This window comes from Acomys minous, assembly GCF_964271855.1.
Source record: "Acomys minous genome assembly, chromosome: 12".
NCBI lineage: Eukaryota > Metazoa > Chordata > Mammalia > Rodentia > Muridae > Acomys > Acomys minous.
Window position 1 is genome coordinate 81173479 of NC_140493.1, and position 13933 is coordinate 81187411.

The 13933-nt window shown below is 50.1% G+C and overlaps 1 protein-coding gene across 10 annotated transcripts in view; it reads right to left on the reverse strand.

Annotated features, from left to right (window-relative positions):
• The window catches only part of MSI2 (musashi RNA binding protein 2), a 361149-nt gene that overhangs the window by 125738 nt on the left and 221478 nt on the right, over positions 1-13933 (reverse strand). For all 10 annotated transcript variants that reach the window (XM_084749550.1, XM_084749553.1, XM_084749551.1 and 7 more), the window contains one exon: positions 3467-3515. In XM_084749550.1, coding sequence (XP_084605676.1) covers positions 3467-3515 — 49 coding nt within the window. The remainder of the gene's footprint in view (positions 1-3466; positions 3516-13933) is intronic.

Genomic DNA, 13933 nt, shown 5'->3' on the forward strand with positions numbered 1-13933 from the left:
CACGTTTGCGGAAGTGCCTGGTACCAGGCCTGCAGAGTGTCCGTGAGCCTGGGCTGCAGGTCGCACAGGCTGAGCTGATGTCTCAGTTCTGCTCCTGCCTGAGTGCATTCCTGGGCAACCAGTTGACCTAGGGCTATTTGCCTGTGCTGGTGCCAATGCTTGCAGATTATTGGCTGCTTCCATTGAGATGGTGAACACAGCCTGTTTAGATAGTCAGGGTGGGTGCTGAGAGAGGATACCCCACCCATGTCCCCCTTCAGAAATAAGGATACTCTCTATACCCTGCCTCCCTGGTTGCTGGGAATACCCCCAAGGCGTGTCTTTCAGTGTGCACCTCTCAAATTTCCTCAGCAGGAGGACCAAGTCACACCAGCTTCCTCGATGGAACATATCCATAGACAGCTTTCGTGGGTACACAGAGGACCTCCTCATCCTACCTGGGGCCACTATGGACCTCCTCATTTCTGGTATCACTAGAGATCAGATTCTCCCTCCAGCCAGGCCCAGCCAAGGACTCTTCCTAATAAGCCTCCTGTAGCTACCCCTAGCAGTGTTGCTTCCCAGAAATCCCACCTACCGTAACTACACACACACACACACACACACACACACACACACACACACTCACACACTCACACACACACAGACACACACACAGAGAGAGAGAGAGAGAGAGAGAGAGAGAGAGAGAGAGAGAGAGAGAGGTGGGGGGGGGGAGCGCAGGAAAGTAGCTCTGTGCTCCAGGCCATGGATTTGATCCCAGACTCTGACATAAGTAAGAAAAGCACACAGTCACCATGACATAGCTCAGCCACCTCCTGAGACTGTGAGTTTGGCGCTGACTGCTAGGAGCCTTGTTTAGATCAGAATCACTCACCCAGAAAAACCTGTTCCCATCTGGGCACACATGAGAAAAAAAAGAGAGAGAGAGAGACAGAGAGAGAGAGAGAGAGAGAGGGAGGGAGAGAGAGAGAGAGAGAGAGAGAGAGAGAGAGAGAGAGAGAGAGAGAGAGAGAGCCTGAAATCAGTAGCCTTGGGCTAGAAGCTTCGTAGGGACTTAGAGCCTCGGTTACCTCTCTTGAGCCTCGGTAACTCAACCACAGACTGGTAAGGGTAATAATCATGAGAGTTAAAACTTATGCACACTTATTCTTGGTCCTACACTTGCCAAATGACACTGCTAAAGTGACTACTTGTCCTGGGTGGGTTCGTTTTTTTTTGGGGGGGGGTTGTTTTGTTTTGTTTTTTGTCAACTTGATACAAGTTACAATCATCTAAGAGGAATCTCAGTTGGAAAAAGGCCATGAGATCACCGGTAGGCAAGTCTGTGAGATCACCAATAGGCAAGTCTGTGAGGGCATTTTCTTGATTAGCAACTGATGTGGAAGGTGCCAGGCAAATGCCACCACTGGGCAGGTGGGAGAGGAAGGGGGAGCAGGCTCTCTGGATGGGACCTGATAGGCTGTGATCATGTGCTGGGGATGAGGTCCCCTTCTGTCACAGGTCTAGCGGAGGGGAAGAGGATGAAAGGGGGTGGGGGAACGGGAAGATACAAGTGAGGGGATAACAATCAGGATGTAATCTGAATAAATTATTTTTAAAAAGAAAAGAAAGCAGTCTACACAAACCATGAAAAAGCAGCCAGTAATCTGCCTCTGCTTCCGTTCCTGCCTCGACTTCCTTTGATGATTGACAGATGTGGAAGTGTAAGTTTAAATAAACCCTTTCTTCTCCAAGTTATTCTCAGACATGGTGTTTTATCGCAGCACTAAAAACCCTAAGATGCTACTATTACTGCTTTTGCTTTATAAATGAACAAATAAGAGGAGGCATAAAAATGTGCCATAATTTCTCCCAAAGTCACAGCAGCTCTGTGACTCCCAGATGGTTATGGAGGTCAAATTATGAGAGACACAAGGAAATTGTGCTTTGGTGCCACATTTAAAAAATTTATGTGTATGTTTGTGTGTTGTATATAAGCGCATGCACACAGATGCCCATGGAGCCTCGAAGCCTTCGATCTCTTCCACCTGGAGTTACAGATGGATGTGAGGGACCTGAAGAGTGAGTGCTGAGAACCGAACTGTGGGCCTCGCACCCAGCAGCAGGTTCCCTTAACCACTCTTAACCAGCCCCTCTCCATTTACTTTTTGCAGACAGAATCACTCTGTGTTGCCTAGGCTGACTCTTCTACCTCAGCAGTCTGGATAGAGGAGACTACAAGCCACTGAAACCACACCGAGTGTGGTACTCAGGCATCTGCAGCGCCGCAAAGACAATATCGACGATGACAGAAAAACAACCACAAACTGTACATCATGGGCACACCTTCCTGCCCATACCTACCTCTCCAGCTTTGTCACCCGAGTAAGGAGGGAGGGGAGAGCACTTACATATTTTTGTTTTCCTTCCCTGCCTCCTCTCCTCATCCTCTACCCTGCCCTAGTCCATCTTGAGAACACTGCTGAAAGCTGGGTTACCAGGCATAATAGGACAGGATGTGCGGGGTGCTCTGCAGCCCCCCCTTTCATTCCTTCTTCTCTTTCACTCGCTGTTTCCCCAGACAGGAAAGAGGTCTAGTCAGCCAGAGCTGGGAAGCGCCTCTAATCACAGGTGACAGCAGGAATGTAAACAACAGGAGAAACATCCAAAAGCAATAGATATGGCAAGGAAACAGCTCTCTGGGTTCAACTGGGGGTGCCTTCCCTGGAGATCATCCCACGCCCTTTCCTGCTACCCCTCTTCAGAAGCAGTGCTCACTAACACCCCCTTAACGGGAACCCATTGAATGCGAAGTCATAGCTTTACTTGACTTTTACCTGGAGGAGGAGGAGGCCTAGAGTTCTCTTTGACAAATCTGCTCGACATTAGAGATCCCACTCCCAAGCAAAGCTCAGACATTGTGCAAATCACTTCGAAGGTTTGTGGACCCCAGATTGAGTGAGACCCATTTTCTGTAACATGGTTAGGCCAGGAGGAACGAGTAAGTACACATGTTCCCTAAGCACTGTGAGGCTCCTGGGATGTTTCCAAATCTGCAATTGCAGCGATCTGGGGGAGAGAATCAAGCAAGCTTTTCCTACCTCCTGTAGCTCACTCTGGAGGCTGGCTGTCTACTTTCTGAGCCACCTCCTTTGATGCCAATTGAGAGTCCGACTGAATAATTACTATGAATAATTTCACTAGGCTCACTGAGTGCTGAGGCTGGCGAGGGGCTTAGAGAACCGGGATGAAAAAGGTGAGTTGACTGAGTATGACGGGCACGGCTGCTCAATTCAGCAGGAGTCCCCTAGCCCACGAAGGTTTTCACTGGCTGGTATCGGGATCCGCTGTGCTACGGTGGCCCTGTTATTAATATAGTCATGTCTACTTGCTGGATTCTGCATCTTCCTTGTACCTTTTGCCAATGGGATGGGAGGTGAAGAGCGCTAAAGCCCAGGAGAGGATGAAGGGGCAGTTTTCTTACCTCTGTGCCTGTTGGTGGTCTTGTCAAACATCAGCATCGCGTCTTCCACCTGAAAACAAACACAGAATAAAAGCTGCTTCAGGACTCTTCATGAAACACACAGAACAACACAAACAGATTGTGTGGGGGAGAGGGAGGCCATTTTTTACCACTAAAGTAATAGTTGCTCAAATAGAGCATATTTGTTAAAAAAAAAAAGAGGGGGAACCCTTTTACTCGGCATAACCTAAGTTAACACATGTGTAGTTTCCTTTAGTGTGTGTATGGTGTGTGTGTGTCCGTGTGTGTGTGTGTGTGTGTGTGTGTCCGTGTCCTCTGTGGGCACCTAAATAAAAATTAATCTCTGTATATGGGCGACATGTGTGTGGGTGTCTGTGGAAACCAAAAGAGGGCATTGGATCATTGGGAACTGGAGTTAGAGGTGGTTTTGAGTTTCCTGATGTGGGTGCTTAGAACCCCAATTTGGGTCCTCTGAGAAAGCAGGAAGTGCTCTTATGGCTGAGCCATCTCTCCACCCAAACTGGGTCTTTAAAGCAGCAACAAAATTAAGGTCAGTAGGGTGGGGCTTGAGCCTATACTATGAATGATGTTCTCAAATGACCCGAGGCCAAAGACACACACAGGGCTGAGGAGCCACAGGCCAAGGAGGCCTCAGTCGTGGCCTTCTGGCTTCCAGGATAAACAGACATGAGAAAACTCTATTTTGGTTGGTGAAACCCTCCAGCAAGTGATACTTTGGTCCCACAGCCGTGGCACACCAGAGCGCCGATGCCAGGACTCCTTCAAGAAGAAAAGAACCCACTTCCCTCTCTCTCTCTTTCATCGGTAGATCTGACACACCTTTACCCCAGAGAAAACTTGTTTTGCCAGGGTGAACCGGCTGCTCTTTCCATGCGTTTTGCACTCGACACTACTGACAAGAAATACAACCCAACCCTTGTGGCTGCATAAACTGTTAGCCGGAGGACTCAGTGGTTAGAGGCTGCAGAGATCTCAGCACTCACTTGTACTCGCAGGCTCCCCTGTGAGCCTTGGAGGAGGAGGAGGAGGAGGGTGGCCAGCTAAGTCACCTCAGGAGGAGTCGCAGCCTAGTCATTTCTCACCCCTCCTGGGTGAAACAGTGAAGTGAGGTTTAAAATGGTGCCTCTGGACAAACAGAACCTACTTTTCCAGATCCTACCACACAATAGTGGGGAGAGCAAAAGTCCAGGCAAGAATGGCAGAGGTAGGCAAGCCAATCTGGAAGAGATCTGCCTCACTTAGAGAGGCAGGGCCCCTTTGTTGCTAAGCAACCCAGGCTGAACAAACAGGCTCCTGGGGCCTTCCCCTTCTGGTGCCCTGACTCCTGCAGTCATTTGCGTTTTGTGTGTGTGTGTGTGTGTGTGTGTGTGTGTGTGTGTGTGTGTGTGTGTGTGTAGGGGGTAGCCTTACAGGGAGCCGCCCCCTCCCCCTTTCTCCAAGGCACCATCTGGCAGGAAAGGTAACACTAGTTTGAGATCACTTGAACAGGGCCTCCTTCCCAGGGCTGCTCCTGCTCCCTCCCCATGCCTTGGCGGGCTTCAGGAGCCCCTCAGCACCTGCTGAGGCCATACGCCTCGCACACACCACCCAAGCAAACCGCCATAAGATCAACCGGTGTGTTTGTACACAGAGCAGTCACACTCCAGCATATGGCATCTCAGACTCAGACCTTGGGATGCCAGAAGAATTCAGATGCCTGGGGTGCGGGTGTAGGTTGGGGGTAAGGCCTGCTGAGGGTGCAGGTAAATGCGACATCTGTTTCTGTGCACCCATCTCCACGTTTTCTGAGATGTTTGCCAAATCCTGATTTTTGAACTGAAAATGCCTAACAGTGAAGAAAACAGCCTCCCTTCTGTGTTGGCCATGTTTTGGTACTGAAATTCAGATCCCCGTAGGAAATAAATATTTTGAATTAAAAAAAAATTTTTTTTTTCTAAAACTGTCTTTCAGCAGTGTGTAATTGGCTCCCCGCTTCTCCTGGCTAAGTTTGCCTGCTTGCTTCTGTAGCCTCCACGTTCCCTCCACTCTGGGGAGCACGGGGGGGGGGGGGGAGGATCCGTGTGTATGTTTTAGGGGGCAAGCACTGTTGTAAAGAACAAGGCTCCTTGCCCTGCAGTCCAGCCGTATAACGGGACTTTTCCAAGACCTCCTGAATAGATAGAGTGTCAGGGTGCAAGAAAAAAAAATTCTATTACCACTTTACAAAACACAGCATCTAAGAAGCAGCTGGCGAGAAAGAGAAAGTGGGGGCTGGGAGGGGGATCGATGTGGGTAAGTCCCAGTCCTGAGGGGCGGGGGGGGGGGGGCGGAACTTTTCAGTGGCTGCAAAAGACTTATTAATTCAGAGAAGCCATCAATGCGATGGAAATCTGGCAGAACAGCAAGAGCCGAAAACAGGAGAATTTGAATACACAAAGACTGAATAGAACGAAAACCGTGGCCTCACATACGGGCGCCTGTTTCTCACGGTTCTTGGAGAATCAAACAGAAGCAGCTTGTGCGAGTCTCCGCCAAGGAGAAACGAGGGGCACAGTTGAGGTGACTGGTGTCAGAGCCGCAGCCTGCTAACTGCTAGCCACCTCAGCCTGTCTGTCTCAACAGGAGACCTGTACATAGGCACACACCTGAAACTGGTATTGGCTGTGCAGTCAGAGGCCTCCAGGACTACGGGGCTGGGGGAGCTATAAGCTTCTGTTTTGATGACCTCAGGAGGAAGACACCACTAACTCTGTAAAATACTCTTTGAGGGACATGGCCCTGGACCTTATAATCAACATTTTGTGTGGGCAATGTCCTTGCACGTTACCACACAGATTTCCTTGTACAAGACAGAGGTGGCACAAGACAGATTAGTCTTTTGAATCCCCCAAAGGGGAGTGGGGAGAAGAGAGGGTGTCTCGGCCTTAGGTGGCTTTGTTCCATGCATGAGCCTTGGCACAAGTCTGGTCTATTCCAGAGAGAAGTTTATTCCAACCATTAGAAGTCCCTAGTAATGACCCAAGGCAGGTTCACACGGAACCCTGCCTTCCCGAGTGGCCTATCTTCAGAAACAGAAAAGCAAAGTCATGGAACTTTTAGATGAGTTGGTGAGAGGACACTCTCTGACTTAAGCCTGGAACGCCTAGCATGTTTGTTTCTGGCTGTGGAAGGTTCTAGTAAATCTCCAAGGTACGCATACCAACGGAAGGGGAGTGGCACTGCCAGTCCCTGGGACCATTACACTTATCAGATTTGCCCAGACACGGTTGGCCCACTGACCTTTTGGGACACCCCAGCATTTAAGTCTCGGCTCCTTTAGGTACTCCTACTGGCCTGTGGCCTCTTTCCCTGCCCTATGAGGAACAGTGAGGGCCCAGAACAAAAAGGTGAAAGAAAGACACCGGCCGGAGGTTGCTTTCTCCACTAAAGAGTGTTCATATCCAACGCATAGGATCCCAACCCCCTAGAGGACCTGCGGAGAGCAGCAGCAGACTCTCCTCTACCTGAGCCTCTTCTCTTGGCCACTGATCGCCTACCATCCTGAAGGGTGGATAGTGGAACCAATAGTAAAAAAGATGGCAAGGAGAAGGGCTTCCTAATGTCAATCAATCTGCCCCTGCACCAATACAGTACAAATCTAGTGTCCGCCTGCACGGTGCAAACTTTCCTTGTGTCACACAACCCAAGACTGGCAGTCATCCCAACCTTGACTTAAAAATCTAGCTAGTGGCAACATCGTTTGCTTCTACATATCCTGCATGCATCAGACACGTCCTACTTACAAGGCATTAGCCTAAATACAAACAAGAGGCCAGTCCCACGGCTCTTGTTGGACAGGTCACAGGAATAGCCTAAAAGCTGGTAACTTTGTAGTTTCTCTCCCCAAAGAGAGTCTATTTCTCCATCCCTTTGAATTGGATATGGCCAATAAAATGAGCTGGAGAGAAGGATTTGTCCGCTTAGAGTCCGATCTGAGGCAACTCAGCATGCTTTCACTTGTTCTTTCTTGGAGCGTGGCCATCACCATGACAGGGGCATGTCTGGGCTGGCCCGCTGAAGGATGAGGGACACATGGGGCGGGACAGCTTTCCCCACTTTCCACAGCTGAGACCCAGTTGAAACCAGTAAGATCAGTAAACTGCTCCCAGTGGACTCTAGACAGCAGCTACTGCCTGAAACCGGGGTTCTGGGTTTGTTACCCAGTATCGCTGCAGCAAGAGGTAATGCATGCACACAAACCCTGTCCCTAAAATGAGTAAATAAATAACTGGAAAAGGACGCCTTGCAGTTAGAAGATGCAGTTTTAAATAACCGAAGAGGAAGCAAAGGTAAGAAAAAAGGCAGAAGGGAAAATGCAGAGATGGTCAAGTATTGCACTACCCGGTTCCACAATGCAAACAGAACCTTCCAGGTGAACACAGGTAGGACCTCTGATTCTAAGTTTTGTCCCAGCAGCGAAAGTGAAGACCTAGGTCCTAGAAAGACCAAGAGAAGATGGTAACATATTTTTCACCAAATGAGCACCGTGAAGACTCAGCCATAATTACCACTCCAAGTCAGTGGGGGGACGTCTCTCTATTCCTGACTTCCTTAATGAACTCTCTTTAAAATGCCTCAAAGATTTATTAATATGAGCCAGACAGTTTTTCTGGGTGATTCTGAAATGGTCAGACAGTGTTGACTGTACCCAAAGTTTAGACATTACTTGTCCCAGCTCATGTTGGCTGAACAAGCAATGCAGAAATGTCCATGCAAGGGGAAGTCACAAGTTTTCTTTGTCCACTTAGCTGACCTCAGTCCCCTGGACTGCTGCGCTGCCAGAACTTTGCAGAATAGCTTCCCCGGATACAGAGCAGGTGAGAGAAGGCAACCCGGTTTGAGGACACAGAAAGCTTGTTCCCAGGAGACGGCTAAAACGAAAAGAGTTGCTACTATTGACTCAGCAGGAGCCAGGAGCAGGTGATCAAGACAGGCAGTGCTGCGCGGAGCCCAGGGAGGGCCCAGGTTCTCATGCCAGCTTCACAGCGTCTCAGGGAGTTCAAGGCATCTGAGGACGGAGGGAGTTGTGTGAGATGGCCTCTAAGATGCAAGGGTAAGGATTCTGCGGAGGATGCAGAGAACAGGCCGCAAAGCATGCTGGGATGCTGGGGGAGAGGGGGAACAGGACAGGGACTACAACATCTGGGAGCATCGAATTCCCCACTGGAAACTCTCTCCCTTTGAACACTGTTCTGTGAGGCTGTTCCAAGCTTTGCTGTGGCCAATGCACACCCTGAGAAGCTTCCTACTCCCCTTGGGACGCCGGCACACCCACCCACACATCATACCTACTGAGAACAAAGCAGGAAACCACAAAGATCCTTAAATCATCTGGCCGGATCCAAGAGGAACAAGAGGGAAGAGGAGAGACCTCCACTCTTTCCCCAGAACAAATGCCCCCAGATTTCTCTTCCTGCTCCCACACGGATGCTTCAAGAGCTCGTGTAAACCAACACCCGCAAACGCAGGACTGGTGATGTGATGCTGCATACGGCTGAGAGGTCTTATTATGCTTTATAAACTCAAGGCGCAGAGGCTGTTGGATGTGGCGGGACCACCTAGGACATGGTGCCGGAACCTGGGCTGCGTCACGCATGGGCGTGTCGTTGCTACTCCCACCGCTGTGTCTAGACTAAAGTGGCTCCTGCCACAATCCTAAGGCTACTATGTGGTCTTCTGAGACTGAAGAGGAGTAGCCTGGAAAACCCCATTGAATTCATGGGGCAATTTGCATCAGTGGTTTCAGCCTTGACAACTCTCAGTAGCACCCGAAAGACTACAGAAACACCTGTTGCCTAAGCCACCGCCCCCCCCCCCCCAGCCTGTTAAGATCCCCTAGGCCACCCCCTCACTCTGGAGGAGACCTTGCAGAAGGCCTCTTAGGTTCCTTAGCGATCTGTGTTCTTCCAAGACAGAGAACCACTGTTCTAAATGGTCAATTGTAGTGGGAGGGCCCTTCCTCACAGCAGGTGTGTCAAAAATAAGCTTGCTGATTATCGGTGGGAGATGCTGGATGTAGGGACAAGCAGTCACCCTGTTTTATTGTTTTTTTTAAAATCATGATCTTAGTCTAAGAAAACCAGGATTCTGTTCTGAAGTAGCCAGAAGGACCAACAACTGAACCAAGAACTCTGTTTTTGAGGCAGGGTCTCACCTGAGCCTAGATGGGTCTTGAATGCTTACGTGGCAGAGGATGACTGTGAGCTCCCGCCCCTTTTACCTCATAAGTGCTGGAATTATAGGCCTCGACACTATTCCTGTTTATTAAGTGCATACTAGGCAAGCACTCTTGGTTTTGTTTTTCAAGACAGAGTTTCTCTGCGGAGCCCTGGCTGTCCAGGACTCCCTTCATAGACCAGGCTGGCCTCGAACTCACAGAGATCCGCCTGCCTCAAGTGACTTAAATTCCTAGCCCCGAACCCAGAACTTTTAAAGACAACCTAAAGAAACCACTGCTTTCTCGGCTTGGTATTTCCACAGAGTTATCATTATAGCCTTGGTCCTCATATCAGCACGAGAGGAGATTATCATTCATTCTCTAGGCCCCGGCTTTCCCCACTGCTGACAGGGCCAGCAAGGGCGCCTGACTCAGAGGCTGGTCCAAGGCGGTTGCGTCTCTGCCTCGTCTCGGTTCCTGCCTCCGGGGCTGCAGTCCAGAACACTCAGCCACTTCTTTGTGCGTTCACCCCGGGGGAAGGTGCCAGCAATGGAGGTGCCCTCGGGGCTTCTGGTCTAGCCACTGCTGTCAGTCACTGCTCATTTCTGTGCAGATGGCCACTGCTCTAGCATACATCAGCCCCAGAACTTGTTTATTTTCATTCACTTACATTTGTACTTCCAGTGGGGGTAGGGGTGGGGTGGGGTGGGGGGAGGCTGCTTGGTTTCTTCTCCATCCTTTTTCTGAAATGTGGTAAAATACATGTAACATAACATTTGGTGCCCAAGCACTGACTGTTTTCCCTGAATGCTTCATTAAAGACTCTCAAGACTTTGAGCTACAGTATTCTACCTTCCCAAGCAGGATTGTGTTCTATCGGTGCTATTTTTTTCTTACTGTTCTGTTCTTAACCCTTGTGGGACCATTCCACTTTCCCATTTTGCTCAAGTAAAACCAAACCCCAAAATTCATGAGATAGGAGTTACAAATGTAACGAATGGGGGTGTTGCTCTCGGAGGGGGGTGGGGCTAAAGGGTGTGGGCGCCTTCCTATAGGCAAGGCCTCCTGCTCAGCTGGTCCAAATGCAGTCTACTTGTTCTTGTTTTGTTTTAAGACAGGGTTTCTCTGTGTAGCCTTGGCTGTCCTGCACTTGCTTTGTAGACCAAGCTGGCCTCGAACTCACAGTGACCGAGACAGGCAGATTCTAAAAGCTGATGTCTAGACTCCTCCATGGTCACACTGCAGGAGCTGGAACTGGGCAGGAGTCCTGCAAGTCAGTCCAGGGCTCAGCCTATGAGAGTCTACAGGGGACAGTGAGCACTAAGAATATGTACCACACCCTCATCCTAGCGGCAGGAAGGGCTGCATGGTGGCTACTCATCCCAAGTGAAGCTGGCCCAATTCACTGCCCTCCCCAGCAATTCTCTTGAATACACATACGTTCCCACTGAAAAGTGGGTCACCCCAAAGAACAGCCACTAACAGGATCAGTGTGCACTTGGGGGAGCAGGCACAGGAGGATCCATCTTGAAAGAGCAGGGACAGTCAAGATTTGTCCCTCTGAGGCTACGTATGGTTGGGGTTAGCGCTCCCTGTCAGCTGTGCAGACAAAGACCTGGTCCCCAGCACCGCCCAGGGAGGGGGCAGGAGGCACTCTCTGGGGTGACCTGCTTCAGAGCATGGAGAGAAAGTGGTGGGAGAGAGGCTGGGCACGAGTTGTTGGAGGAGAAGCAGTTGGATCCAGCAGGCTGACAGCTGTCACATGGAAATGGCATCTGGCCTAACGGCCTCTCGTGTGACGTTCCTTCGAGTGGCAGCGGCTGTGCTCTGGTAATCCAGTATCCGTTTTCAGGGCTGGTTGCTGAGTGCGTGTGTGCGTGCGTGCATGCATGCATGCAAGTGGGCTCTGGGGGAGGGGAGTGGCGGGCAGGCTATCGAATGTGCCTTTCTGCCTGTCTCCAACCTTTCCCATCAGGCCTCACCTACCGTGAAAAAGGCCCAAACCTGCCAGCTCCAGAGGAGAGAGGCCCGTCATTAGGGGAGCGTTGATGTGCCGTAACAGTCTCTTGCATTCCCATTAAACAAATACTAAACTGCTAATTGCCAAAATGGATCTGCACGACTCTGACCGAACAGGGGAAGGGCTTATAATTACCAAGTGTGAAAACACACACAGCCTGTAAATAAGAACCTCATCTGTCCTAATATGGGCTGATATTGATGGGCATGAAATAAACATCAGGACCAAATGGAAAAATCATCCACATCTCCTGTGGCCAATGCAATCTCGGACTGTGACAAGCGTGGCTGCAGCCATCCGCTCCGGGAAGGGAAAGGGGGGCGGGGGAGGGGAGGGGCGGCATTTTGAAGGCTTGAGAAATCCAGGTTCCAATCTCCAGTTCCAATCCCTTGGGTCATGGGCCACTTCTTTCTGCCTGCAGAAGAAGGAGGGACGCTGCACAGCTGAGGGCGGGACTGGGGCCTGTCTGCATCAGTGGCAAGGGACTTCTGTGTGCACAGGCCTCGCTCTACTCTGCTCGTTAACAGACAGGAGTGGGCAGATGAGGAAACAGGGAGGTGACAGCTTAGCCAAGGTGGCCAGAATTCTTCAGTAAAACTATGGGGAGAAAGAGAGAACTGTCACAGACTCTGAGTCAAACCTGGCACTCTACCTCAGCTTTGCTCTTCTGATAAATTTGGTCAGATCTTGGGAGGAAGCTGTATCTCTTCAGAACTAGGGGGCTTAGGAGTCATTTCAGAGGTGACCTAGGGGCCACAGCTCCACTCCCACTGCACTGACCCCTTCTCCTGGAACGTCTGCCTCTTTCAGGAGTGCCTCTCCCCCATGCCCCCTGGGATAAGCTGCCAGGTCTGACCTCAGCAGTGGAAGCACTTGGGTGCCAGAAATAGAAACTCGCTCTGCTCCACAGGCCTGTTTTGGCAGGAGGCAGAATTCTGTGAACTGTGTGTGGCACCGGGTACCGCAGTGAGTGCTCCAAGGGCCTCTCATCCCCAAATCCTCCCTAGGTCTTGATGGAAGAGACTCCAGATTCCTGTCCCTTGGGCCACCTAACAGCCAGTCTCCCCGGCACCTGGCCCCAAAGTCATCTCAAAGTTACCTTAGAGTCCTGGGTCAAAGACCCCATGGATTTTACTCAGTTCTAATGCTGACCCCAAACCTTGTTCAAAATGAGCCAATTGAAGGAAGTGCTGAGTGACTTTTTATTTTATTTCATTTTTTGAGACAGGGTTTCTCTGTGTAGCCCTGGCTGCTCTCGAACTCACTCTGTAGACCAGGCTGGTCTCAAACTCAGAGATCCACCTGCCCTTGCCTCCCGAGTACTGGGCTTAAAGCAGTGCATCACCACCACCCGGCCTGAGTGACTATTTTTAAAGACATTCTACACGGCTGCTTTAAAGTTCCCCGAACATCTTTAAATAATGGCTAACACAACGCTGCTGAGAACAAAGTTCAAGGGCAGCCGAGGCTAAAGGCTCAGTTGCCTGGTAAAGTGACTTCCTTTTCAGAGACTATCATAAGTTCTCTAAGGCAGACAGGAGCACGAAGACAGGAGTCCAACCCCCCACTTCCCAGGGGAACAAACCAGCGCTTAGTGATTTTGTGGCTATACTTAGTAACAGAGTAAAAGGAACCTGAGGTGGCCTTACAAGTCCTGGGTACAAATACTACTCCCCCCCCCACACACACCCACGTATCCTTGGGAAGGCTCTGCAGGTAGGAAGAGAACCCCCCCTCCCCAATACCTAAGCATCCTTAAGAAGGCTCTGCAGGGAGAGAATAGAACAATCATTGCTTATCTTCTCCTCGGCCCTGAGAAGTAGAAATTATTGACGTAGTATCCAGGAAAGCATTTGGCCAGTGGTCTGTTATGGCCATTAAGTCCCAGTACCACTGCACACGGATGCTCACAAATATCTGTTAGGTTCGGGAATGTGTCCTGGGCTAACAGACTTTGTATTGATTACCACACAGTCTGATCTAGCGAAATCAGTATGGATGAGTGAAGTTTAACTACAGCAGCTTGCCTGGCTTTACGGACTACGCATGCTGTAAGGATGTAAATACACTGTATTTTAGAAGCGCAGGGGGAATGGGATGTCCCTCAATAGGAAAAGAAACACATCGGCCGCAATACATAACTAGCATGGACCTCTTGGAGGAAATGATGTTGGTGAGGAGAAAAAAAAAAAAAGAGGACCAAAGGTTGTATGATTCTATTTCTACAACACTCAGAATGACAAAGCTAATG